This window comes from Acinonyx jubatus, chromosome A3 (assembly GCF_027475565.1).
Source record: "Acinonyx jubatus isolate Ajub_Pintada_27869175 chromosome A3, VMU_Ajub_asm_v1.0, whole genome shotgun sequence".
NCBI lineage: Eukaryota > Metazoa > Chordata > Mammalia > Carnivora > Felidae > Acinonyx > Acinonyx jubatus.
The window spans coordinates 15,730,596-15,757,015 of record NC_069388.1 but is presented as its reverse complement, the minus strand read 5'-3'; the positions used below and the strand labels follow the sequence as shown (position 1 = coordinate 15,757,015).

General features: G+C 47.1%; 1 protein-coding gene across 13 annotated transcripts in view; it reads left to right on the top strand.

The window, feature by feature from the left end:
* The window catches only part of TTPAL (alpha tocopherol transfer protein like), a 35,351-nt gene that overhangs the window by 4,331 nt on the left and 4,600 nt on the right, over positions 1–26,420 (top strand). For 4 of the 13 annotated variants that reach the window (XM_053199911.1, XM_053199914.1, XM_053199915.1 and 1 more), the window contains 4 exons: positions 6,580–6,699; positions 19,771–20,233; positions 22,539–22,732; positions 24,246–24,356. In XM_053199911.1, the coding sequence (XP_053055886.1) occupies positions 19,786–20,233; positions 22,539–22,732; positions 24,246–24,356 (753 nt within the window). In that variant the 5' untranslated portion in view covers positions 6,580–6,699; positions 19,771–19,785. Of the gene's footprint in view, positions 1–6,579; positions 6,700–15,959; positions 16,591–17,069; positions 17,129–19,770; positions 20,234–22,538; positions 22,733–24,245; positions 24,357–26,420 lie in introns of those variants that run through there. The other 9 variants (XM_027070171.2, XM_053199916.1, XM_053199917.1 and 6 more) reach the window with 6 other exon arrangements.

Sequence of the window (26,420 nt, the reverse complement as noted above, 5' to 3'; positions counted from 1 at the left end):
GAATCTCACACAAACATAATTCAGACACAAACGAACACCCCCTGTACATTCCAATTCCTTTTTTTTTTTTTTTTTTTTTAATTAAAAAATGTCTAAGGTTGGGGCACCTGGGTGGCTCAGTCGGCTAAGCGTCCGACTTTGGCTCAGGTCATGATCTCACAGCTTGTGAGTTCGAGGCCCACGCCGGGCTCCGTGCTGACAGCTCAGAGCCTGGAGCCTGCTTCGGATTCTGTGTCTCCCTCTCTCTCTGTCCCTCTCCTGCTCGCATGCTCTCTCTCTCTCTCAAAAATAAATACACATTAAAAAAATGTTTAATGTGTATTTATTTGGGGGGGGGAGGGGCAGGGAGAGAGGAAGAGAAAGAATCCGAAGCAGGCTCCAGGCTCTGAGCTGTCAGCACGGAGCCCGATGCGGGGCTCGAACTCATGAACCGCGGGATCATGACCTGAGCCGAAGTCGGACGCTTAACCGCCTGAGCCACCCAGGCGCTCCTGTACATTCCAATTTCTATAAAGTTCAACAACAGAGCAAATTCATGGAGGCTGTTAGGAGTCAGGACTGTGGTTACTCTTGTCAAGGGTAGTGACCAGCTGAAAGCACAAGCGGGAGGGACTTCTAGGGGGCTGGCCGGGTTCTAGTCCTTCATCTGGGCGCCAGTGACAAGGTGGGGATGGTGCTCTCTTTGTGATGATTATTGAGCTAACGTGGGCTTTGTGTATTTTAAAAACGTGTATTTTTTAACGTTTATTTATTTTTGGGACAGAGAGAGACAGAGCATGAACGGGGGAGGGGCAGAGAGAGAGGGAGACACAGAATCGGAAAAAGGCTCCAGGCTCTGAGCCATCAGCCCAGAGCCTGACGCGGGGCTCGAACTCCCGGACCGCGAGATCGTGACCTGGCTGAAGTCGGACGCTTAACCGACTGTGCCACCCAGGCGCCCCAAAAACGTGTATTTTTTAAACGACCTAAGAATTTCAAAGCACACACGCACACAGATTGTTACCATTTGGAAATACTTGTCTGGATGGAGCAGGATTGCGTTTTGATATGAAGGAAACCAAATGCTGGAATAGTTGGATTTGGGAGGCTGGCTTCCCTGCAGGAGGCGTCTGCTGGCTCTTTGATCGATAAACGCAAATAAAGCAATCGTCAGGTGTGCCCTGTCTTGAAATTAAGGGGTTTAATAAGACGCCTTTGTTTTTCTCAATGATTGCTTTGTATATCTGTGCTGAGAATCATGTCTGTTTCGTTCGTCTGGTTTACCCAAGTTCTCAGGTGTTTGAAGTTATAAAAATAACTTTGTACACATTTTACATATCAGGCTTTCATGGGAAGCTTAAGGTTCTAAAATGCTGCCTCTCAGAAGCAGGCTCCCCAAGGCAGGATGGCTTCGGGGGTGATTCACCCACGGGGATGGGTGGCCCAGGAGTGCCGGCACTTGAGGACGGAGGGAGCACGCAGGAGTCACCGCAGCCATTTCTCCAAGGGCGTGTCTCCGTTTACAAAGGGCCTTTTCATCTTTCGTCATCCCTTCAGCAAACATGTCCAAGTGCCCACTCTGTGCCAGGTTACAGGGTGTAACGTTCATCCAATAATCACAAAGACGGAGCTACCAACAGTGGCAACAGTCGTGAGAGCACGGGCCGGAGACCCTTGCTGGTCTCCGTCCTGCCCCCCAAACCACCCAAACCCGCCCCTTCTCACGACCCCACTTGGCCACCCTGGCCTGGTCTTCACCATCCCCAACTCTGCAGTCGCCACCTCGCTGCTCTCCCTGCCCCACTCGGACCCCTAAGTCCATTCCCCACAGTGTTTTTTTTATAAAGAACAAATCAGAAGACCTCACCTCTACCCTACCCCCAACTCGAGAATTATACCCACGCCGCACAGAGTGACACATCTCCTCCCCACCAGCCCTGTGTGGGCCCTGATCACCTTGGCTCTCCTCTCTGCCTCCCTCCAGGCATGCGGATCCTGCCTCAGGGCCTTTGCACTTGCCCTTCTTTCTGCCTGGATTCCTCTTCTCCCCCATCTTCAAACGGCTACTGTTTCTCGTGATTCAAATGTTGCCACAAATGTCGCCCACCCCCAAACAACTGGCAACATAGGAGCCTCTTTGGCTGGGTGTTGTGTACTGCCTGAATTTTGTACCATGTGCCTGTTCAAATAAATTGTTAGTTCAAATCCAAGTGTCTCCTTGGAGAGGCTTTTCTGGAAAATAATCTTCCCCGCTAGAATTTTCCCTTATGAAGTACTAATTGCCTTGGCTTTTTTGTTTGTTTTGTTTTGTTCTGTTTTTAATTTCTTTTTAGTTTATTGTCTATTTCCCCTTCATGAGAACATGGACTTTACCTTGTCTTACCTGCTATCCACTATAGTCCTGGCCCATAGTAGGTGCTCAATAAATATTTATTGACTAAGTGACCAAAAGAAGGGAGGCTGGGAGGGAAGGAAGGATGCCTGCGACGGTAATGGAGATTTAACCCGACAGAGCTGGGGGTGGGAGGCTTGGTCTTAGCTCCAAGCAAGGGGAATGGTTGGCAGTCGGAGGGCTTCGAGAAGGCTGGGCTGATGGGACTGGAGACAAGAAGGCCAGGGTGTAAGGCAGGCAAGATACCTATTTTACAGATCAGGAATCTGAGACTCAGCAAGGGTAAGAGACTTAACCAAGTCATCCAGGAGGCAAGGGTCTGGGTTTAGAATTCAGGTCCCAACTCAAGGTCAAATAAAACCTCACAGTGATTGAACATGTGTATGTACTAACGTATGAGATGGGTACTATTATCATTTCCTCATTTGACTAATGAAGAAACTGAAGCACAGAGAGATTGAGCAACTTGCCCTAGGCCATCCAGCTTGGCAGTAGCCAAGCCTAAGGCCTTTCCCTGGCTCCCAATGGTTCCCAGTTTCCACCTCCCAATTCTCCCACAGCCTCTGGCCTCACACAAAGTTCCAGTCTGGACACGGAGGGGCTGTGAGTTTAAACACTGACCCTCTCTGGAGCTTGGGGCAACTCCAGAAACCTTCCAGGACGTGGGTTCCCCTAACTCCAAACCAAAAGACAGTACAACTAGCCCTACCTTCAGGGCTGCTGGGAGAAAAAAAGTGATAAAAAATAATTATAGGACTAGTAAATGATAAAAATAATTGTAGGGCTCCTGGCAAACAGCCTGAGCTATAGAGATACTGACTAACGATAGCAGGAATTTATGGCCCTGTGGGCCCAGTCTTTTAGAGGCTGGGGTGATAGGAGCCGGGGTCATGAGTGGGGTCATAGGCAGAAAACTCCCAGCAGCCCCTTCCTATCCTAGCAGCCCTGGCAGGGAAGCAGAGGAAGCAGAGCTGAGCGCTCAAGAGCACAACCTCTGAAGCCAACATGTCGCAAGCTAGCTGTCAACTCTCCTCTGCCTCAGTTTCTCTAACCCGCAAAAGTGTCCAGCGGCGGCACCTGGCACACAGGGCTGTGAGGAGCACTAACTGAGGAAACTACTAGAAGGGCACCGATACAGCGCAATTGCTAAGTGATCCTTCTCAGAAAATGCTCCGCATATGCGCACTACACCTGCTTGCGGTTTTACAGTCTGATTTTTAAATAGACCCAACAAGATATTGTAGGCAGCTTTCCACGTCTGCAAGCTCGTTTCTGAAAGTAAGGTTTTAAGGGCTGAGCAGCTCACTCACTCACTCCAGAGCCCCCTCCTCGCTGCGGATCCACACTGCGCCCTCTAGAGGCTGTTTATTTTCTGCCTGCGTCTGCCCTAAGAGCTTTCTGCAGATCCCTAAGGCAATCCTAAGGCATTGAAACCAGGCCTCACGGACAGCAAGGCACTCAACCGGGGTCGCAAAGCTGGGTCGCAAAGTCTAACATTTAGACTCCAGAGGCAGAACTCAAGACTGAGAAGCACTGAGAAATTCAAAAGAGTTTGGAGTCAGGGGGACATGACTTTGAATTCCCGTTCTACCAGTACTGACTGTCACCTTGGGCCAGCGCCTTAATCTCCAAAACATGTTTTCTCATCTGTAAAACGGGACTGCTGATAGCCATCACACAGCGTTGCCGCAGAGACTGCTCCAATCTGGCAAATAGCTGCTGTTTCTGGAACGGTAATGCGTGTGGGGCTCCGTGTTAGGTGCTTCTCAGACAATATTTCATTTAACTAATAAGCACAGGCAAAGCACCTTGCAGGCAAACAGCAATGTTAGCTCTCCTTGAATGAGCATTTCATAAGGGCAGGGGCTATGGCTGTTTTGCTCCCTGTGTGACTTCAAGGTCTAAAACAGTGCCAGGTGCACAGTAGATACTCAACAAAAATTGTTGAATGAATAAAGGACTCGAATGTAGCCGATATCAGTGACGAAAGGGCTCTGTTACTTACTGGGTAGATGTAAAGACTCAAACCTCTACACCTCTGAACTTCAGTTTTCTCCTGGGTCTAATGGGTACAATGACACTGGTAGCATTTATTGAGCACCAACTGTGTGCTGGGCCCTGTTCTAAGTGGCTCATATCTCCAAGTGGTAATACCCCCGTTAAACCTTACAACACTCTTTGAGGTACTGTGATTAACCCATATTAAAGTTAAACTAGCAGAGGCTCAGGGAGATTGTCACTTGGCTAAGGTCTCATGAATAGAAGAGGTGGAGCTGGAATTCAAATCCCCGAGGCCTCTGATGCACCTGCAGAGTGCACCTGCTGAACACTTCTATAGTGCCTTTCTTTATTATTATTATTATTTTATTAAAAATTTTTAAGTTTATTTATTTGTTTCGAGAAAGAGAGAGAGCAAGCAGGGGATGGGCAGAGAGAGGGAGAGAGAGAATCCCAAGTAGGCTCCACGCTGTCAGCACGGAGCCCGATGCAGGGCTCAAATTCATGAACCATGAGATCATGACGAGAGCCCAAACCAAGAGTTGGATGCTTAAACGACTGAGTCACCCAGGTGCCCCTATAGTGCCTTTCTAAGAGTGACCCTTCCTCCCCCAGCAGCAGTAGAAAGAGTAAATACACGGAGGTATATTCGTAGAGGGGAAATACTACACAGTAATGAAAAAGAGTAAATTACCAGTAACTACAACAACGTGAGGGAATCGTACAAGTACGTCGAAAGGAGCCAGCTGCGAAAGATACTAGAGTGGCCAGATAAAATACAAGATATTCAGGTGAATTTTCATTCCAGGTAAACAATTAATTTTTTTTAGCATAAATATTTCCCAGGGGAAATTCCAACTTAATTGGCATTCTGGATTTTTATGTGCTAAACGTGGCAACTCTAATATTATATATGTGTGATTCCACTTATACAAAGTTCAAAAGCAAGCAAAAGGAATAAATGGTGATAGAAGTTAGGATAGCAGTTGCCAGGGGCGGAGTAAGTAGAAAGGTTGTAAGAAAAGTTATGTATCAAGGCGCCTGGGTGGCTCAGTTGGTTGAGTGTCCTGCTCTTGATTTCGGCTCAGGTCGTGATCCCACAATTTCTCTCTCTGCCCCTCTCCTGCTCATGCTCTCTTTCAAAATAAATAAATAAACTTAAAACAAAAAAGCTTTTAAAAAAAAAAGCGCTGTATATCTTGATCTGGACGGGAGGTTACCTGTGTATACACACTTGTAACAATTCACCAAACTGTATACTTAATATTTGTACATTTTACAAGTTTTGTGAATTGTGACTCCTTAAAAAAAAGGTTTAAAAATTTTAAAGAGCAGTACACCCTATTTAAACAATCTTTAGTAAGAGTATCTGATGGGGTGCTCAAAAGGATAAAATGAGATAATATCTTAGCACGTTTTAGGAGCTCATATTGAGAACTCAATGAGTGGAAGCCACTGTTAAAAGTGACAACATTCATGTTATTATCACCCTCTTTTGTGATTTTCTCTATTGCAGATTGATTGGAGTGCCCTCAAGTGTCTACATTTTGTCATAGCACCTCAGTTACTGCAAAGAATACCCTTTACCCAAGTTTGGAGTCTCAATTCTGAAGGGCAATGCTTTGCTTTTGCTCCAGAAAGCAGAAGAAAGTACCCAAATTCACATCAGACCAAGGCTCCCAAGTCCAACTCTAGCCCTGCCCATAGTAGTCCCCTGAAGTTTGTGAGAAGACAGGCAGAAGGGGACGCACAGGGCCCTATATTTCACTGTCCGAGCACAATTGCAAACTTCTTGTTCCCAGGAACTCACATGATCATATTTGAAAGCAGCATTGGACGGGCTACACAAGCTTTCATGTCAACAATCACGGCCGCTTCCACGTGGGTGCTTTCAGTGGGTGCTTCCTATGTGCCAGATACCATGCAAGGAAGGAGATATATGTCCATTTTCCCCCCTTTTAATCCTTAAAATGACCTGTGAGGCACAGATTGTTTGTAGCCTTTTTTCCTCTTAAGAGTATGCCTTGGGCATCTTTCCATGTCAATAAATATAGCTGTGGCGGTAAGTACTTGATTCAAAGGCTGAGAAACTTAGTCAGCAGCCACTGCCCAGGTAAAGATCAATAATAGTTAACATTTATTGAGTGCTTTATTACACACCAGGCCCTACGCTAATTGTTTAACACGAACTATCTTTCATTTGATCCTAGAGGCAATCTGGAGGTAGCTTCTAGTATTATTCAGATGAGGAATCTGAAGCTCAAAGAAGTAAAGGAACCATCCAAGGTCAGACAGCTGGTGTAAACGGCAGAGCTGGGATTCAAACCCAGGTGGGTCTGATTCTGGTGCTGGGCTCTCCACCAGCATATGGGAAGGACAATACGGGGGAGAACACAAGGGAAGGTCCCAGAGTGGAGAAAGGAGCCACTGACAAATCCTGAAGGCAGAAAGGCAGTGTAGACCAAGGCCAGGGGAGAGGCAATTTCTGAAAAGCCCTAGATCACCATGGAAGGGATGGAAGGCTTCCTGGAGGTGATATCATTTCGACTGACTCTATGTCTCCAGCCAAGAAAGGAGGGCTTTTAATAACTCCCAGCTCTTGAGTGGTTTCACATCAGACACACATGGCTTCACATACTAATTGTGCCACTCTCTAGTTGAAACACACACACACACACACACACACACACACACACACACAATATTGAGGTATCATTGATGTACAATAAACAACTCCTATTTAAACTGCATGATTTGGGCCACCTAGGCAGCTTAGTCGGTTAAGCATCTGACTTTTGATTTTGGCTCAGGTCATGATCCCACGATTCGTGGGTTCGAGCCCCACGATGGGCTCCATGCTGACAGTGCAGAGCCTGCTTGGGATTCTCCCTGGGTTCTTTCTCTCCCTTTCTCTCTCCCTCTCTTTCTGCCCTCCCTCCCCCTCAAAATAAACATTGAAAAATTGCATGATTTGATGGATTTTGACATATGTACATACCCATGAACCTACCACCACAATCAAGATGATGAATATCTCCATCACCCCGAAAGTTTTCCGGGGCCCCTGTGTAAGCCATCTCCTCCTAACCACACACACCCCACTCCCATCCCCATGCCACCATGGTAACCATGGAGTACTTTCTTTTCACTCTAGATCACTTTAAATTTTCTGGAATTTTATAGAAATGGAATCATACAACGTGTACTCTTTTTATCTGGCTTCCTTCATTGGGCATCATTATTTTGAGATTCACCCAGGTTGTTACACACATCCATAGTTTGTTCCTCTTCATTGCTCTTTTTACTTATCATATGCATATCAGTTCGTTTACCACATTTCCCCGGGGAAGAACACTGTTTTCTCCAGTTTTGGGCCATTACAGATAAAGCTGCTAAGAACATTCAGGTGCACGTCTCTGAGTGACAGATGCTCTTCTTGTTACCGGAGGGCAAGTGCCAAGTAGTGTCATTGCTGAGTCATGTAAGTGTATGTTAAACTTCTTCAGAAGCCGCTGCAAACCATTCTCCAAAGTAGCTGTGCTGTCCTGTGTCCCCACCAGCAGCGTAAAGAGTCTCAGTTGCCAGGGGGAGTCTTCTCCATCTTAGCCATTCTAGCCAGATGCCCTAGTGTTTCTCAACCTGCAGACCCCACTGGTGGCCCCTCAGCCTTTCTGGAGCCCAGTTTCTTCATCTGTAAAATGGAGGGAATTGTAACAGCGTTGAAAGGCAGTCAAGCTGGCACATAGGCAACACAGCACAGGGACTAGCAGATCGTCCGTGCTTCCTAAAAGCTGGCCATTTTATTAGTTGGCCCCCGGCCATCCCATGGTCTGGGGCCTTACCCCAGGACACACCTTCAAACTGGGTGGTAAAAGCTGCCTCCTTTGTATGGAGTCCATGCTCCCAGCCTGGAGAAAAACCAGAGCAGCAGGGAAGGTTCCAGGCACTATGCTGGTGCTGTGCATGGCTGAGCCTTATAAAGCCTCAAGGTGAGTGGTTGTTTTTTTCTTTTTCTAACTTTACATATGACAAAACTGAGGTGTGGTAACCAGTCGCTGGCCAAGGTCACACAGCACTTAAGTGACTGTGCTGGGATTTGAACCTCGGTCAGTCTGCTTTGGGGGCTAGAAGAATTGCTAATGGCATACCTGACCAGCAAAATGGCCCAGTCACAAAAGTACCTCCTGAGGCTCAGGGCCGTCTTTAGCCAGGTTCTCTGGAAACAGAGTCTGAGGCAGGGACTGAGTGTGTGATTTATTTTTTTTTAATTTTTTTAATGTTTATTTATTTTTGAGAGAGAGAGACAGAGCATGAGCAGGGGAGGGGCAGAGAGAGAAGGAGATACAGAATCTGAAGCAGGCTCTAGGCTCTGAGCTGTTGGCACAGCTCACAAGCAGCAAGATCATGACCTGAGCTAAGTCGGACACTTAACCGACTGAGCCACTCAGACACCCCAAGTACATGTGATTTATTAATGGGGGAAACTGTAAGAGAAGGAGGAACGCAGGATAGGAAGGAACCGAGCAAAGTCGTGCTCTCACATAAAGTCCTGTGAGGGGGCTGGCCTGTTGTACGTCTGGACGTCTGTCCGTTGGCTGTGAACCACTCTGTGGGTGAGGAGGGTAACCTGTTGGGTGAGGTGACTTCTGAGGTCATAGTGCTCAGGAGGAGACACAGTAAGGCATTAGAAACCAACAACTGAAGCATCTAGGAGGATGGGTGTGCTGGCCCCATAAAGGAAGGGCTCCAGAGGTTCCCAGAGGTACCCACACACTTCTAATGAGCCAAACTCCAGAGCGTTCGGGAACATTCACTTCCAGGCTTGTTTTGGAGAATTGTCCACCTTGCTGTAAGCAGCATGTTGAACAAACCCGACCTGTGACATAATCAAAACACACCTTTATTTTTGTCTCCCAATGTCCCTTTTAAGATTAATTCAGTGAAGTGACATTTTCTTTGCCACTAGGTGACAATTCGTCCCCTGTTACTTTTCTGCTCATTCTCAAGACACAGACAATTCTATAATCACTTTAGGTCACAAACACAGTAGTGATTTAGAAATTAGAATATCCAGTAAAGCCATGAATCAAAACTCCCAGCTTGATTTGGGGTTAAAGCTTCTCCCCTCAGCCAGCTTGACCCTTCTTCGGTCTGGCAGCCTACCCACAGTGGGGGGAAGGCGGGGAAGGTGGCTCCTCTCTTTCTCATCCCCTTCCCCACAGGTGGGGGTGAGGGGGCTGGGGAGAGAAGGTGAGGGGAGAGGATGGGTCTCACTTGACCTGCCACCATCTTGGCTGGCTTTGAGCTCTCTGGTTCTAAGAGACATTTTAAGCTGCCCCTTTTCTGTCATGGGATGCTGTTGTGGGCTGATGGGGATGGCCCAATGCTACAGCCCCTTCTCACCCTTGACCTTGATGGATGCACCTCTCTTCCTAGGGGTCCCTAGCAACTCCTTTCTCAGCCTTAGGAACCTGACATCCAACCCTAGCTTTTTGGTGCTACTACTTCTCTGTGCTTCCACAAGGCCCTAGGAGACAGGACCCAAGCTGACCCTGTGCTCATGCTGGTCCATGAGGAATACTTGGAGAACCTGGGAGCATGGGCTGACCTCAGCACCTCCACACTCTCCAGCTCCTTCACCAGTGCAGCTGGGCAGCCCATTTCTCCCAACCTCTAGATGTCCCTGCCCACATCAGACCCCTGGGTCCCCACACAGGGGCCACATATTAAGCTCTTCAAATTGTACCCCCCTCAAGAGCCCCCACCACTCAATTCCACTCTTCTAAGAAGATGGCCACCAAAGGGTCGTTGTCCTCTCTCCCTGCCACAGGAGAACCATGGGTGGATGTCGGGGCAATAATACATATCAGGGTTTTAAGTGGTCATGGCCAAATTTAGCAGTTGTGGGCTTTGGACTGTACTCTTGAAAAGTTATCGATGGCTGTCACAACAGAGCATTTGAGCTACAGTGTACAAGTTACATCCACCTCCCTGGGCCTCTGTTTTCTCCTATCTTCATGAAGGTGACAATAGCTACCCACAGTGTTGTTATGGGGACCGAGTGACATAGTTAACTTATAGTGTTGCCGTATTAGGGGCACCTGGGTGGCTCAATCTGTTAAGCTTCTGACTTCGGCTCAGGCCATGATCTCATGGTTCGTGGGTTCGAGCCCTGCATCGGGCTCTGTGCTGATGGCTCAGAGTCTGGAGCCTGTGGATTCTCTCTCCCTTTCTCTGCCCCTCCCCTGCTCATGCTCTCTCTCTCTCTCTCTTTCTCTCTCTCTCTCTCTCTCTCAAAAATAAAAACATAAAAAAAATGTATAGTGTTGACAGAACTGACTCTCTAGGATCTCACAGTCACAGACCTCCAACTCCATCTCTGAGTGACTGCTGACAAGTGATTTTCCTCTCTTGGCCTCAGTTTTCCCACCTGTCCAATGGTACTCATAAGAGCCCCTATGTGATAGCATCTCCACAAGGTTGGTGGAGTGAATATATATAAAGTGCATAGCACAGTGCCTGGCATTTGGTAAGGACTCAGTACTGCTGGACGTCAATAATACAGTGGAGGGTGGACCAGGTGGACTCTTAAGCTGGTACTTGTGGGGCAGGGGATATGGAGTCTCCACTCTTGCTGGTCCCCTACCATTCCAGGCCCTGTTTTGGAAATGCTTCAGCCCAGCTGGGGTCTGGGGCCCCTGGGAACAGATAGGACTGCCCGTACCTCCAAGCAGTCATGCTGACTCAGATTTAAAAATCAATGTGTGACCAGAAAAACACAGCTGGGCTCTCACCTCTTGTGGGAAATCTGCACAGCCAGCTGCACGCATGTCTTTATCTCAAGCTCAGAGAGGTGGCCAGCCCTATTCTGGGCCCTGATTCCAAGATTTGTGAGCAAAAAGCCTTGCACACAGAGTAACAGAAGTCTCTGTCTCCTTGAGGCATGCCAGGCCTATGGGTCACAAGCTTCGCATGACCTCGTGGTTGGGGTCAGGCATGTCTGGTGCTTGCCAAGCCCTTGACTTCTCCCAGCCCTGGTCTGGACACTTCTCAAGCCAAGTCAGGCTCTGGACGGCTGGTTGGGCAACCCATGACCTCAGACTGGGTCAGATCCATCAGATGAGCATCTGTTGAAGAGTATGGAACATTTTGTTCTTTAGAATCCCAAGGGCCAAAGAGTATGAACCCTCCCCATCCACAATTTATGCCCCCCCCCCCCCCCAGCCAACTACCATTTACTCTGGGCAAGTTCCTTTGCCTGAGTCCAATTTTCCCACCTGTCAAATGCAAACCAACAAGTACCTTTGCCTGCCAGGGTTGTTGTGAGATTCAGGTAATGAGTGTCAGGGGGTGGCACACACTGGCAGGCACTTGATGGGGGAAGTTATTCGGGCAAACAGGGACGCTGGACCAGTATGTTATATATGCAGGGTTGGCAGCAGTGGGGGGGGGGGAGCATGGACTATGGAGGCAGAGTTCCTGGGTTCAAAACGAGGCTGCTGCACCACCTTCTGCATGACCACAGGTGACTTCTCTGAGTCTCCATTTCTTCTCTGTAAAATGGGAATAAAAATAATAGGGTTATGAGGATGCAGTTAGATGAGATGTACTGGGAACAGTGCCTGGAATGTAATAATCACTTAATAAGCATTAACTACTTTTGATGAGTCAGACATGTTGGTAATGGTGCTGAAATCACACCAGTAAGGCTGTTTGACAGGATTAACAGGGAAGAGAACTCATATTCATTGAGTACCTACTATGTACCAGGCCATATCCATATATTCAAACATGTGTATACGGACACACACACACACACACACACACACAGAGTGAGGTAGGTAGTTCTGTTTTCATCTTTTAAAAACTTTATGTTATGAAACAAATCACAGATGCGGAAAATCATACAAATTAAATTTGTAGCTTAGTGATTATTTCCGGGGCAAACGCCCTCATAACCAACACCCAGGTCAAGAAATAAAACTTTGCCAGTGACCCCAGGAGCCCCTCCATGTACCCCATCTCAATCACAGCCCTCCCCCCACAAAAGTAATTAGTAGCCTGACTTTTAGAGTAATTATTTCCTTGCTTAATCATTTGAGTGTGCATCCCTAAGATACTATAGTTCAGTTTTGCCCATTAGAAGAAACTAAGCATGTGTTTTAAGCCATAGATTCCCCTTATATCTCTTTCTTTTCCTTGAAATTTATCTGTTATGCTGCTTGACCCATAGAGTTCCTCAAAGTCTGGATTTTGTCTCTCATATCCTCACAGTATACAGTTCAACATGGCCCTTTGACCTCTGCATTACTTGTATATTAGCAGCTGAGTCAGACCCAGTTTCCATCCCTCTGGTGTGATTATAGGTAGTCCTTCTTTTATCAAGAAGCACATATGTGGCTGGAATTTGCTCTTTTTTGATATTACCGGCTACTGGGTACAAGAGCTACATACATTAATTCATGGCAGCTGGCAAAATAGCAACATTGTATTATTTTGCCTTCCTGCATCAATTGTAGTAGTTTTATAAGAAAATGGTTTTCTTAATCTATTATTTGGTCACTCAGTGGTACAGTTCCAAATTGGAAAGGTGGGACAAATACTTGATTCTTTTCTTTTATTTACATAGTTTCCAAGAATATAATTTGTTTCTATGCCATCCTCAGAAGACGATCAGTTAGTGTGTTGGCTGAATGTCATATGAACTTATTGGAACGTGTTTGATGCATTTCAATCAATCGCAATTATTAGCTTTGTTGCAGCTGAAATTGTACTATCATCAGATTGGTCTCTAAGTCCATTTGGTAGCCTCGATGGCTTATGGCTTACAATCAATACTAAAACTGGTTCTAGGAGATTGTCTGAGCTCAGAATCACATGCTCTGAAAACAGTGACAGCTCAGGCATTTCTGGCCGCCTTTAGCACATACCCAATGCCCAGATTTCTTTCTCCGGAGACTGGATGAAGCTTGGAGGGCAGGATGTTTGCAGCCCTCCAAACCAAAATGCAGAGCAAGCTGCCCTCCCTCTGGTGATCTTTCTGCTCTCGAGTGGGGTGGTCATCACAAGTTAACAGACGTGTCATGATCCAATGTACCAGAACTCTGCACATGCCATTCTACTGAATCCTTCTAAGGACCCTCTGGACAATGGGAACCATCGGCCCCCCATTTTACCCATGGGCAAATGGATCTTTTGGAGGGTTGTTCAGTGTGTGTTACTTCTGAGTGTCCAGTGCAGAAAAGTCAAAGACAGAAGTTCAAATCTCAGCTCAACCATGGATTCATCATATAAACATGGGCAATTTCTTCTTCTTCTCTGAGTCTGCTTCCCAGCCTGTAAGAACAAACAGGCAAAGTAACCTCTTAGGCAAAGTAAAGTTGGGGGCTGTGCTGTCATACAGACTTGGGCCCCAAACCAGCTCTTTCATTGACTATCTTGAGCCCCTAGACAAGTGACTTTCCCTTTCTGTAGAGGGGAAATGGAAAGATGTTTCCTCATCTGGACAGAGGAAAATCCTAGCTTGCTGTTCACAGGGTTGTAGTAAGGCATAATTGAAATCATACAAGCAAACTATTTAGTAGAGTGCCTGGTGTATATAATCCCTCAAAATATGAAAACTCTCTTTTTGTTAAGTATCTGAGACTCTTCTAATCCTGAGATAACTTGGTTCCATGATATGTAATACCAAGAGGAACCAAAAGTAATGGCCCTCAATTGAAGGATGGGGCAGGGACTTCTGGGGCATCTCTGAATCTTGTCCCACCCTTCCCCTGCCCTTGAGACCAGGTTCTAGAACAATATTCTTCTCCTCCTGCTGGCAGTATCTGGGATTGCAACCTGGATGGTACCACCAATGGGTCCGGGATCTGAGTGAAGGGGTTTATCCCAATGACTAGGACAGCATGGTTTGAGTGTATTTATTGGAGAGAGAGAGAGAGAGAAAGAGAGAGAGAGAGAGAGAGAGAGAGAGAGAGAGAGAAACAGACTGAGTGGGAGAGGGGCAAAGAGGGAGAGAAACAATCTCAAGCAGGCTCCGTGCTGTCAGCACAGAGCTTGTTGTGGGGCTCGAACTCACGAACTGTGAGATCATGACCTGAGCCAAGATCAAGAGTCCAATGCTTAACCCACTGAGCCACCACCCCTAGGACAGCATGGTTTGGATAGGATCATCCCTCGCCCTTTGCCACCAGAGCTGTCATTTGTAAAAACACTGTATGCCTGGCAAGGGCCAAGGTGTTTCCTCTTATGATCTTATTTAATACACTTTTTGCTCATGAGGAACCATAGGCTTTGGAAATTTGAGTGACTTGGCTACAGTCACATAGATGGGAACAGGATTGCCAGATGGTGGTAGGCTGGATAATGGCACCCCAAAGATATTATTGTCCTATTCTCTGGAACCTGTTAATATCTTACCTATGTGACAAAAAGAACATTGAAGATGTGATTAAGTTAATGATCTTGAGATGGGAGATAATCCTAGATTATCTGGGTGGGCCCAATGTAATCACAGGAGTCTTTATAAGAGGGAGGCAGGACACATTGTATCTGTACTCAACAATAATGTATTGTACACTTTAAAAATTGTTAAAAGTATAGATCTCATGTTAAGTGTTCTTACCACAAGAAATATTTTTAAAAATTTCAAAGAGGGGTGCATGAGGATCAGAGTCAGTAGAGATGTGCCAACAAAAAGTAAGGAGTTGAAGTGATTTCAGGAATGAGCTATGAGCTATGGAATGCAAGTAGCCTCTAGAAGCTAAAGAGGCAAAGAAATGGATTCCCTGCTAAAGTCCCCAGAGAGAATGCATCCCTGTCACCACCTTGATTTTAGACTTCCGACCTGCAGAACTGTAATCGAATAAATCTGTGTCGTTTCAAGCCACTATATTTGTAGCAATTTGTTGTAACAGCAACAGGAAACCAATACATAGATGGATGGAGAAAAATAAACCAAACACAAAAAAATCAGGGTGTCCAGTTAAATTTGAAGTTCTGATAGGTAATAAATTTTTTCGTCTAAGTATATCCCAAATGTTGTACAAGACATACTTACACTTAAAAAGAAATTGTTGCTTATTGGAAATTCAAATTTAACTGAAAGTTTTGTATTTTATCCTAGAAGTGGTGGAGCCAGAGCAAGAGTCAAAACTTATGATTCCCAGCCTCCCCCACTTTCCCTAAGAATCTGGGATCTGGCAGAAACTGCCATGCTTTTGTGGCCCTCGTGGATCAGTTCCTATCTCCTAGAGCTCCTCTTGCCCCTGGGTTGGAGGAAGGAAGAGAGTGTATAAGATCATCTCTTGTATACACATTTGGGCTCCCAGTTCTCCCAGGCCACAGAATTTCTCTCTAGTAATGGTTTTGTGTCTTTTCCCGCTTGAAAGAGTGACCCAGGATCTTTGTTTCAAAGCTGTAGTTGCATAAAATATATGGTGGTGGTGGTGGTTGCGGGGCGGGGGGGGGGGGGTGTGTGATGGTGCTGGGGGTTTTAATGAACGGGGATGGGGCAGCAAAGCCTTTTTCAAGCTACCACTTTCTGAACGGCTTTATGAGTCCCAAAGCAGGAAACAAACAATACTCAATAGGGATTTCAAAGCAAGAATCATGTTACAGATGAGGAAACTGAGGCCTGAGGTAACTCAACTTCAGACCGATGTCCTCTAGGCTGGCATCTCCCCCTTTGCAGCAGCCAGTCCTGAAGCAAGAATCCTGGCATGCTAGTCTAAGAGGTCTGGGTTGGAAGCCCTTTACTTCACCAATTGCCAATTCCCCCTCCATGAAATACGGGGATTCCATAAATAGGATAATAAGACAATGGGTGTAAAACACCAGCTACATGGAGGTATGTTTTCAGAAATGGCAGCTTCCTTCCTTCTTTCTTTGGGCCTCCCTGACCCCGTCTGTACACCCAAAGCGGCTCAGGCTCCCTGACCCTGCCAACTAGCCTCTCCGCAGGCCTGAGTCCTCCAGAGCACAGACTTGGCCGCTAGGTGGGGACAGAGGGCCGGCACTGCGGCGAGACGATGCACAGGCGCACTCACGGGCGGCGCCTCGCCTTCCCACGCCCCGCGTACGTCACTTCCGGCGCGAGGGGCCGGGCCGGCCGGGAAGGGAGTGCGGGTCGGTTCTGTGTGCGCTGCCGGACGAGGCTCCCGCCGCCGATTGACCCGCGCTCCGCCCCGTAGCCGGGCCGGTGAGTGCCCGCGAGACCGCCCGTGTGTCATGGGGGTCGGGGAGAGGGACCCCTGAGAGGGAGGGAAGACCGGAAGTGAAGGGACCCGAGGAGAGAGACCCCAGGAAATGGGACACCTGGGGAAGGGGTGACAGCCGGAAGTGGGGGGCCTCAGAAGGTTGTCGACGGGACGTGGGGTCTCTGGGGCTCCAGAAACGATGGCTTCCTGGCCTCTTCTTGGTGGGGTGGGTAGGAAGGCTATGGGTTCCAGGTGAGGAAGATTCCAGGCTTCACCGTAACAAATGGTGTTTGCATCCATCCATACGCCCATCCATCAGTTCATTCTGGAGACTGACTGAGTCCTGCTCTGAGCTTGACACTACCGAGGCCCTGGAGATTAAACAGGAAGCTCCAGGGGGAGGTAGAGCCCAGCGTGGGGCTAGACGCATCCCTGCTCTGCCTCACTAGGTGTGTACCCTCCAGCACATCACTTGACCTCATATCGTCCGCTAATATTTACAGAGCACCGTCATGTGCCAGGCTAGGCCTATAGCCTATGGACACTACAGTCTGTCTCCCAGGTAAGCACTCGACTGAGATTACAGGCATCTGTTGGTGACTCCATGGAAACAGCCCAGGGTGGGTCCTGTGAACCAGGAATGTTGTTTCATTCCTCACTTAGCATTCCTCCGCCAAGCCGATTCCACTCATTCAGCAAATATTTATGGAGCGCAGATTATGTGTCTGACACTTTGTTAGGTGCTGGGTTTAGGGTGATGAACAAGACAGATAATGGATGCTGCCCACAAATTGCCCACGGTTACAACAGAGGGAGAATGCTATGCTAAGGAGCTGGTGGGGAGGCTCCTACCCTGGCCTGGAGTTGAAGAAGTCCTCCTGCTTCAAGCACCATCGTCTCTTCCCTGGGTTACTTCTGTAGCCTCTGAATGGTCTCTTTCTTTGCTTCTGTCCTTATCCCCTTACAATCCATTTGGGAGACAGCCGGGTGATCCTTTAAAATGTAAATCAGATCACGTCGCTCCACTCAGATAGCCTCCACCAAACTCAATAACAGTCAAAGTTCTTACTGGCCCTCAAAGCCCTGTACCTATGGGGCCCTTAGTACCTCTATAAATTCATCTGCTAATATTCTCCACCTGGCTCGTTTGGCTCTAGCCAGACTGGCCTCCTGTCTGTTCTTCGCAAAAGCCAGGTGTGTTCCTGCCTGTGGCTTTGCCCTTATTCTCCAGATACCTACATGGCTTGTTCCCTCATCTGCTTCGTTTTGCTCAAATGTCATTTAGGTGAGGACTTCTCTGACCATCCTATTTAAAATTGCAGCCCCAATTCCCAGGTACCTCCAAGCCCCTTCCCTGCTTTACTTCTCATCATAACACTTTTGTCTGGTAGATTACACAGTTTATTTCACTTATAGTCTGCCTCTCCCGCTAGAATCTAAGTTCAACAAAGGTACTTTTTTTTTTTTTTTTTTTTTTGCTTGTTCACTAGTGTATCTCCAGTGCCCGGAGGAGAGCCTGGTACATAGGAAGTACTCAATATTTGTTGAGTGAATGAAGTGGCATTTAAGTGGGACTTAAGGATGAATGAGTATTAGGTGAAGAACTGGAGGAAGAGCATGCTGATCACAGAAAACAGGATGTGAACAAGACAAGAAAACCCAGCTTTGGAAGGGAGTGAAAGCAGCTGGGTGGGGCTGGAGGTTAGAATGCAAGGGACAGAGCGGGCAGACCTAACATTTAGGGGGAGTTACCTGGTCACCGCCCACATGAAGAGACCCCTGAGATGGTCCTTGCTTTCCTGGTTGAGCTTGGGAGTCAGGGATCGGTGGCAGTCTGTGGACAAGAGCTTGGGCTTTGGAACTGGGCAGCTGCTACCACCTTATTCCTGGAATATCTAAAAACAGCTGTTTTGTTTTTGTTTTTTATTCAATAAATGTATTAGTTCAGATCTTCCAAGAAGCAGACACCAGGATGAGGTGAGACAGGCAAGAAATGAATTTGAGGCAGTGCCTGTGAAGCATAAAAGGGAGGGGAACTGGAGAAGTCAGGGAGAGCCTTCAGACAATGATCCGAATCTACCCCCTGAGAGGGAGGTTTGGGTAGGAGGTCATGGACTGCAGTCCCACGGAAGTTTCGGCCAGGCTGATCAGGAGTCTTCAAGGCAAAGTTGCCTGTTAGAGGAAGCCCGCGTTTCACTCAGTCACTGGCTGGGGCCAGTCTGTGGAAAGTGTGGCATCTACCTGGATGGTGCATCCAGAGGGCTGGCAGCTGGGGTCATTCATCAGTTATGCTCCATCCCAGGGGGGAGTCCATCAGCATGGTTTCATGGCCATCAGGATAAGTCCTATGTGTATATGGTAGAAAAGTCAAATGGTACAGTAATAAGTCTCTCTCCTCTTTAAATGTCCAGCTGTCCAGTACTGCTCCCTAGACAGAACCATTGATAACAGTTTTCTTGTATTTCCTTCCAGAAATTTTAGGTGCATTCACAAGTATATATGAATACATTTTTAAAATATAAATGAGATTATACACATTATTCTGCATCTTGCTTTCTTTTCCGTAGTGTGTCATTTATAAAGGCCTGCTTAATTCCTTTTTATGAGTGAATAGTATCCCATTCTTATAATATTATGTAACCAGTCTCCAACTGGTATGCAGTTACAGTGTTTCCTATCTTTTCCCATTATATAATTAGCACTTGAAGTGATCATCCTTGGGTGTCTGTTTTGCACACACATGCAAGTGTATGTCCTAGAAACGGGATGCTGGGCAACAGGTGTGTGGTTTTAAATTGTGGTCCATATCGACAAGCTGCCCTCCGAAGAGGCTATGCCAGTTTATTCTCTGACCAACAGCAAGAAATATCAAGTATTTTCACCAGTTTCAGACTTGATTCACATTTCCTTAATTACGAGTAGACTGAGCAACCGTCCCTACATCTGTCAGCAAGGCCACGGTGTTTGGTGAAGAGTGTCCATGCCCTGCTGTAGCTGCCCGGGGGCCTCCGTGGAAATGTGGGCTTTGTTCAGTCTGGGGTTGGACCTGGGCACGTGGTTCAGATCAGTTCGTTGCCCCAGTTGAGAACCACTGCTCTGACAAAGTGTGCCTGTCCCCCCCCCCCCCCCCCTCCACATCGTGCTGCCCTGAAACGAGCAGGGCCGGGCTCTGTTAACTTGGCTTTGGGGTTGGTGTCTTGGCAGGGATCCTGGTAGCTAATGTCCGAAGAAAGCGACTCTCCGAGGACCAGCCCCTCCGCAGCCTCACTCTCTGAGAATGAGCTGCCACCGCCACCTCCCGAGCCCCCGGGCTATGTGTGCTCACTGACAGAAGAACTGGTCACCAAAGCCAGAGAAGAGCTGCAGGAGAAGCCAGAATGGAGACTTCGAGACGTGCAGGCCCTCCGTGACATGGTGCGGAAGGAGTGTCCGAACCTGAGCACGTCCCTGGACGACGCCTTCCTGCTGCGCTTCCTCCGAGCCCGCAAGTTTGATTACGACCGGGCCCTGCAGCTCCTGGTCAACTACCACAGCTGCCGGCGAAGCTGGCCCGAAGTCTTCAATAACCTGAAGCCCTCGGCCGTAAAGGATGTCCTCGCTTCCGGCTTCCTCACCGTGCTGCCCCACACCGACCCCCGCGGCTGCCATATCCTCTGCATCCGCCCAGGTATCGCCCTAGACTCTTCGGGCGCGCGCATCCCGGCCGTTTGCGATGTTGTGTGTCTGGCGCCCTCTCTCCCTTATATTTTCCTGTTTGTTTTCTCCCTGTTACAGCCAAAGCTCTTCTGATTACAAATGACAAAAAAAACTACTCAACCTGGCTTAGGGGAAAAAAAAAAAAAGGGAGGAGTTAGTCTAGAAAGACCTGAGCATCCCGAGGAACCTGAAGGTGTAGCTCTCACTGGGCCTGGCACCCCAGAACCAGGATCCAGTTCATTCCCCCATCGTGAACTACGCCAGCCATTCTCCCTGTCCTGCCTGTGTCTGTCAGTCTGTGCATCTCTCTGGGCTACACGTTCCTGCTGTCCTGTGCATATCTTCTTCACCCTTCATTCTCTAGAGTGGCTTTTGCTTCCTCTGTGCACGTGGTGAGATCTGGTATTGCTCCACGCACAGTCCCGGTTTCTAGCGATGGCAGTCTGGTGGGCTGAGAAGACTGCCCCGGTCACAGGGTACAAAGCAGGGCTGCCAGGAGCCCCCCCGCCCCATCCCTCCTTTGTGAGTAGGTGAGGTAGACATCAGTGGGGGTGGGCAGTCCAGTCTGTCCACCCTGTGCCTCCTCCCGCCCCCTCCTTTCCTCTACTTTGTTAAGCCATCCATGGACTTTAGATTCAGTTTTCCATCTTAGCACTTCGTGGTATTAATCAGGACATCTCATAACACTCCTCTTAAAGGGACGCCTGAAGGGGAATAGAGACCTCCCTGTGCCTTCCTCTGCCTTGAAGTTCCATGTCACCAGGTGCTTTGGTCATTTACCAAACCCTCTTTGGAGATTAAACCATCCTCTTGAGCCCTCAGTGTGTCCCAGGCACAGTGTTAACTGATTTATCTGCTATTTTAGACACTTGCCAAAACTGGGATTGTTTACCTTATTTTTTATTTTATTTTAAAATAAGCAATGCAGTGGAGATTTTAGGGCACCGGGAGCCCTAGGAACCAGTCAGCTGTGGTTTTTTTTTTGAATTTTTTTTTTTTCTGCTACTCCTCTGTACTCAACTCATAAGGATATTACAAAACAGATTAGCACACTGATTTCACCTCTTTGCTTGCGTGGTTTCAACCCTTTGCTTGCGAGGTGGATTTTCCCGATGTGTCTAGAGCAGAGCTAAACCCTTCCCACCAATGCAACTTTTTAGGAAGAGGCATACACAGGAGGTTTTGTTGTCAACTGGCTATTAGCTTTGCCTTTTTATAAGCTCTTTTGGGACATATGTGACTGAAAAGGATGACATCCAGTTATGTAGAAGCAGCTCTAATTGGCAGCAACATTAAACAGCAAGCTGGCACAGTTTTTGGACAAAGACTTTTTCCGTAGGAATGTTGTGCATATTTCATATCCCCTTGGTGGTGACAGTCACGTGGAGTTTTATCTTCCTAAGAAAAGGACACACCGGTCTCGATGGGATTTTCTTGAGAATAGTGGTTAATAGTCAAGAGTTGTCATTTTCATCTTCTTCCCAGAGAAAGGAAGGACTCCTTAAATATATAGGGAATATTAAAGAAGCATCCAGAAAGGGGACTTTGCTCAAACCACAGCACTGGAAAGCTGTCTCTATCTCTGCCTCCCTTGGTACAGGCTTCAGTGTCAGGGCAGCTCTTGCCTCGTGGGGACTCTGAGTCTCTGGCTCCTGGCCTCACCACTACTGGAGGGAAGAGAGATCTTTTCTTTCCAAAGGGCCGAGGTCCCAGAATTGAGTCCCTTTGGCTCTGTTTGATCTGGCTTGGATCACATGCTGTGGCTAGGAGGAGGTAAGACCTGCATTGACCAAGCCCACCTCTGCAGTCAGGAGTCAGGTCAGTTTTACCCAAACTGCCCGGCTAGCATGGAAAGAGGTAGCTCAGGGTGGTGGTATAAAAATCTGGGGACACATCTGTTGGCAGAGGCACAGATGTCCATTAAGGTTAGTGTTATTATCCCATTCTGCTGAGGAGATGTGGGCTCAGAATGAGGAAGTAACTCACCCAGGGTCACACAGCTAGTTAGTTGCAAACTCCTGGGTGTGTCTGACTTCAGAGCTGATGCTTTTAACCGCAGCACCCAATGGCATTTCCACTTCACAATGTGCTGCTGTATTTGGAATTAAGAACATCAGCTGTTGCTTAAGGCGTCCCATTTACTAACCTAAACAGAGTCAGGCCAGTAGAATATCTTTCTTTCCATCTTTAAACAAGAGTTCTAGCAAGATCAATCTTAGTCTGTGGGTTACCTGTTTGTATTCATCTCTGTAACATTCTGTTTCTTATGACCTCAGACAGATGGATACCGAGCAACTATCCAATTACCGAAAACATCCGAGCCATATACTTGACATTAGAAAAACTCATTCAGTCTGAAGAAACCCAGGTGAATGGAATTGTAATTCTTGCAGACTACAAAGGAGTGAGCTTATCAAAAGCATCTCACTTTGGCCCTTTTATAGCCAAAAAGGTGATTGGCATCCTTCAGGTATGGCCCTTGTCTGTTGTGTGCCTGCTCCATGATGGTTTTGGCTTTCCCCAGGGCCTGTCCGTTTACCACAGAGCCCACGTGCTACACAAACCCCAGTTCTCCAATGACCTGAAAGATGCAAAAGCATTATGGGAAGAAATGTAGGTGCCCTACTTACCACACACTCTCGTCAGGTTCTCCAGTAGTTTCTGAGGTGCCTTCAGTCTGGGCAAGATCAGCTTTAGGGCAAGAGCCCACACAACCAGAGAAATGCTTTCTGCACGTTTTTTGGGGGGTTCTTTGCTCCAGAAGACAGAGGAGCACTTTGAACAAATGAAACTGAGAATCTGTGTTTCCGTTTGACTGCCTGTCCTGCCCTCTGGGACCTAGGGCCGGGGAGCCTGTTGGACTGTTTTGGACAGATGCTTTCACATTTCGCGTGTTCTGTATTTCAGGACACAAGTGCTGGGAACCGGACAGTTCCTCCCATATGTGCACAGTGTTCAACGGTTTGCAATGTGCTTTTATAGTCATTATCTCATTCAGTCCTACAGGGAGTCCTCTGAGATAGACAAGGCAAGAATTTGTGTTCCTTTTTAGTATATGTGCTGCCTAAGCGAGCACGAATTACTTTTCCTTTTAGATGGATGGGGACCCCAAGCTCTCACAGGCGTAGCCTGGCCTGAGTCTCCCAGCTGTAACAGTTTTGGCTCCTCATTCCCCCTGACTAGCTTGTGGGTGCAGTCTCTCGTGAGCTGTGGGGCACCAGACATACAACAGTTTCCTCTCTGAATCCCACAATGTGTGTAAGCCCCTACTGTTACCAGGCTGATTATTTCGACATCAGTGTTACATTCGGTCATTATCAGAAATGTGAATTCTGGCAACGAGCTAATACTCTGGCTTTCCTGAGCTCCCACTCTTCTTTTGATCTACTGTGTAGATTCAAGTATCAGCATAATGAGTTTGGATCATATTTTCTAGTCTTGGAAGGTAATCTGGGGGAAAAAAAGTCCCAGGGTTAAATAAGTTTGGGAGTTGCGGTGTAGCATGTCGCTTTCTTGTGAATGTGACTGTAAACATTTGCACGTGAACAGTGTCACATTTAAGGAAACTGTGTGACTCTGTGATCTGCTATTCTCAAACCTACCTACTGTGGAACCTTTTTTCCAATCACACCTAGTACTGTCCTGAGAAATACTCTTTGGGCGACACTGATCCTGAAGGTCTGATGTTTGCTACATTGATCCACAGGCTCTGGCCTTTTTATGCCCCCTCTCGCCCCCCCTCCACCCCTACAAGAGGAGCAGCCCTGCACTTATTTGCCTAAGTCTAGGTCCCAAGAGAGACTCTTTCTCTGAGGCTTGTCTTCCTGGTTAGCCCCCACGTGGGCCATCTTTGATGAGGCCCTGAGAATCACACCAAACCAATTTGGGGGCCTAATGAAGAAGACTTAAATGAGAAAGGCAGGCTGTGGAAACAGTCTGCAAGCACCCGACCTGTTCTAACAACTCCTTCCCTTCCCTCACAGGATGGCTTCCCCATTCGGATAAAAGCAGTCCATGTAGTGAATGAACCTCGAATATTTAAAGGCATTTTTGCCATCATAAAACCATTTCTGAAGGAGAAAATAGCAAACAGAGTAAGTGATGATTCTGTTGACTTGATACTTTGATTTTTTTTTGTTTTTGCTCCTTTATTGGTGACATTGATAAACTTCTTTTAGTTTATTATTTTTGCACTGGAGTGATTGATTTGGAAAGCACAGAGTTACAGATAAACTAAATGAACAGTCCTTTCTGTGAGAAGAAGATAAAATTAATCAGAATATTTGGCAGTGGAGAGAGCAAAGTGGGATTGGTATCATAAGAGCTTCTCTGCTCTGTAGTCATTTAGACTCTTTAATATCCTGGCCTGGGCACTGCGAACCAACATTGTATTTTGTGTGCAAGAGGGCATGGAAAAGCGTAGTATCAGGCAGATAGTTGAAAAGTTATGGCGATTTCTTACTACAGCTCCTTGGGCTTTAAAAACGCTATTTTTAAGGCCTCCCATTTACCTGATTTGTTGTCTTGCTATATCAAGTTTGTGGAATAATTCAAGGTTTATGAGATTTGTGAGTTGTAGCTTACCTGTTATTTAACAAAGGATAGATGGTTCTGACCTAGAAGAGCCACGTCTTCTCCCTCAGCCTCTCTGAGGACTGCAATTAAATGTGGTTCGTATTTTTCTCCTTCTTCCCCAGGCCTACGAATATTATGGTCCCTCCAAAGATGGTCTTGAATTTTGTACTCTTTTTCTTTTTTTTATTTAAAAAAAATTCTTTTTTTTTTTTACATTTACTCATTTTTGAGAGACAGAGACACAGCACAAGTGGGGGAGGGGCAGAGAGAGGAAGAGACACAGAATCCGAAGCAGGCTCCAGGCTCCGAGCTATCAGCACAGAGGCCGACACGGGGCTCGAAATCATGAGCTGTGAGATCATGACCTGAGCCGAAGTCGGACGCCTAACCAACTGAGCCACCCAGGCGCCCCATGTACTCTTTTTCAAAGAGGAAACACATAGAGATAGAATCTCAGGGTTGCAGGGGAAGGAATTTAAAATCCAGACAAGGGGGCACCTCGCTGGCTCAGTCAGTAGAACATGCAACTCTTGAATCTTAGGAGTTCCAGCCCCATGTCGAGTGTAGAGATTACTTAAAAATAAAATTTTAAATAATAGTAATAATAAAATCCAGATTCCGGGACCTTTTTCCTGAAGATTTTAACTCCAGTTTAGGGGTGAAGCCCAAGAGTCTGTGTTTTTAAACTCTACTTAAGGTAATTCTGATGCACAGTTTGGCTTGAGAATTGCTAATTTAGTAGCATCCCTGCCTAGTACCTGGAGATACTGTTTGGAACCTTTTTTTTTTTTATTCTATTTAAAAATTTTTTTTAAATGTGTATTCATTTTTGAGACACAGAGCACGAGCGGGAGAGGGTCAGAGAGGGAGGGAGACACAGAATCCAAAGTGGGCTCCAATCTGTCAGCACAGAGCCCGACACGGAGCTCGAACTCACGAACCGTGAAATCATGACCTGAGCCAAAATCAGATGCTTAACCAACTGAGCCACCCAGGCACCCCAGGCTGCCAAAGCAGCCTTTGGAAGAGGCCTTTTATATCTATGAAATGACCGTATCTGTGGTCCATTATCCTGTTCATTTCATCCTTCATATGCTCATTCACTCATTCAAAAATATGTATCACTTAACTACTATGTACAAGTATGTTCTAGATGAGCAATATAGACCAAAATCTCTGCCCCCTGGGAAGCTTGCATTCTAGAGAGAGACACGGACAGCGGATGTGTATTACCTAGTATTAAAATGTGGTAAGTGCTATGGAGAAAAATTCAGCAGAGAAACGGGATAGTACAGAACGGGGGCAAGGGGTTGTAGCCTTCAACAGGGTGGTTAGAGGTGGCATCACTGAGAAGCTGGCCTTGAGCAAAGACCTGAGAGAGTGAGCATAAAGATAAGAGAATCAGCAGTGGCACTGCCCTGAGGTGGGAGCACATCCACGGAGGGAGGAGGGAGACAGAGGAGCAGCAAGGGCAAGACTATGCCAGGCCCTGTGGGCGTGAGGTGGGAGCGTTGGCAGGTTGTACAAAGAGGAGCGGCACCGTCCAGCACCGAGAAGAGCTGAGATTGTAGGACAGGCTGTGA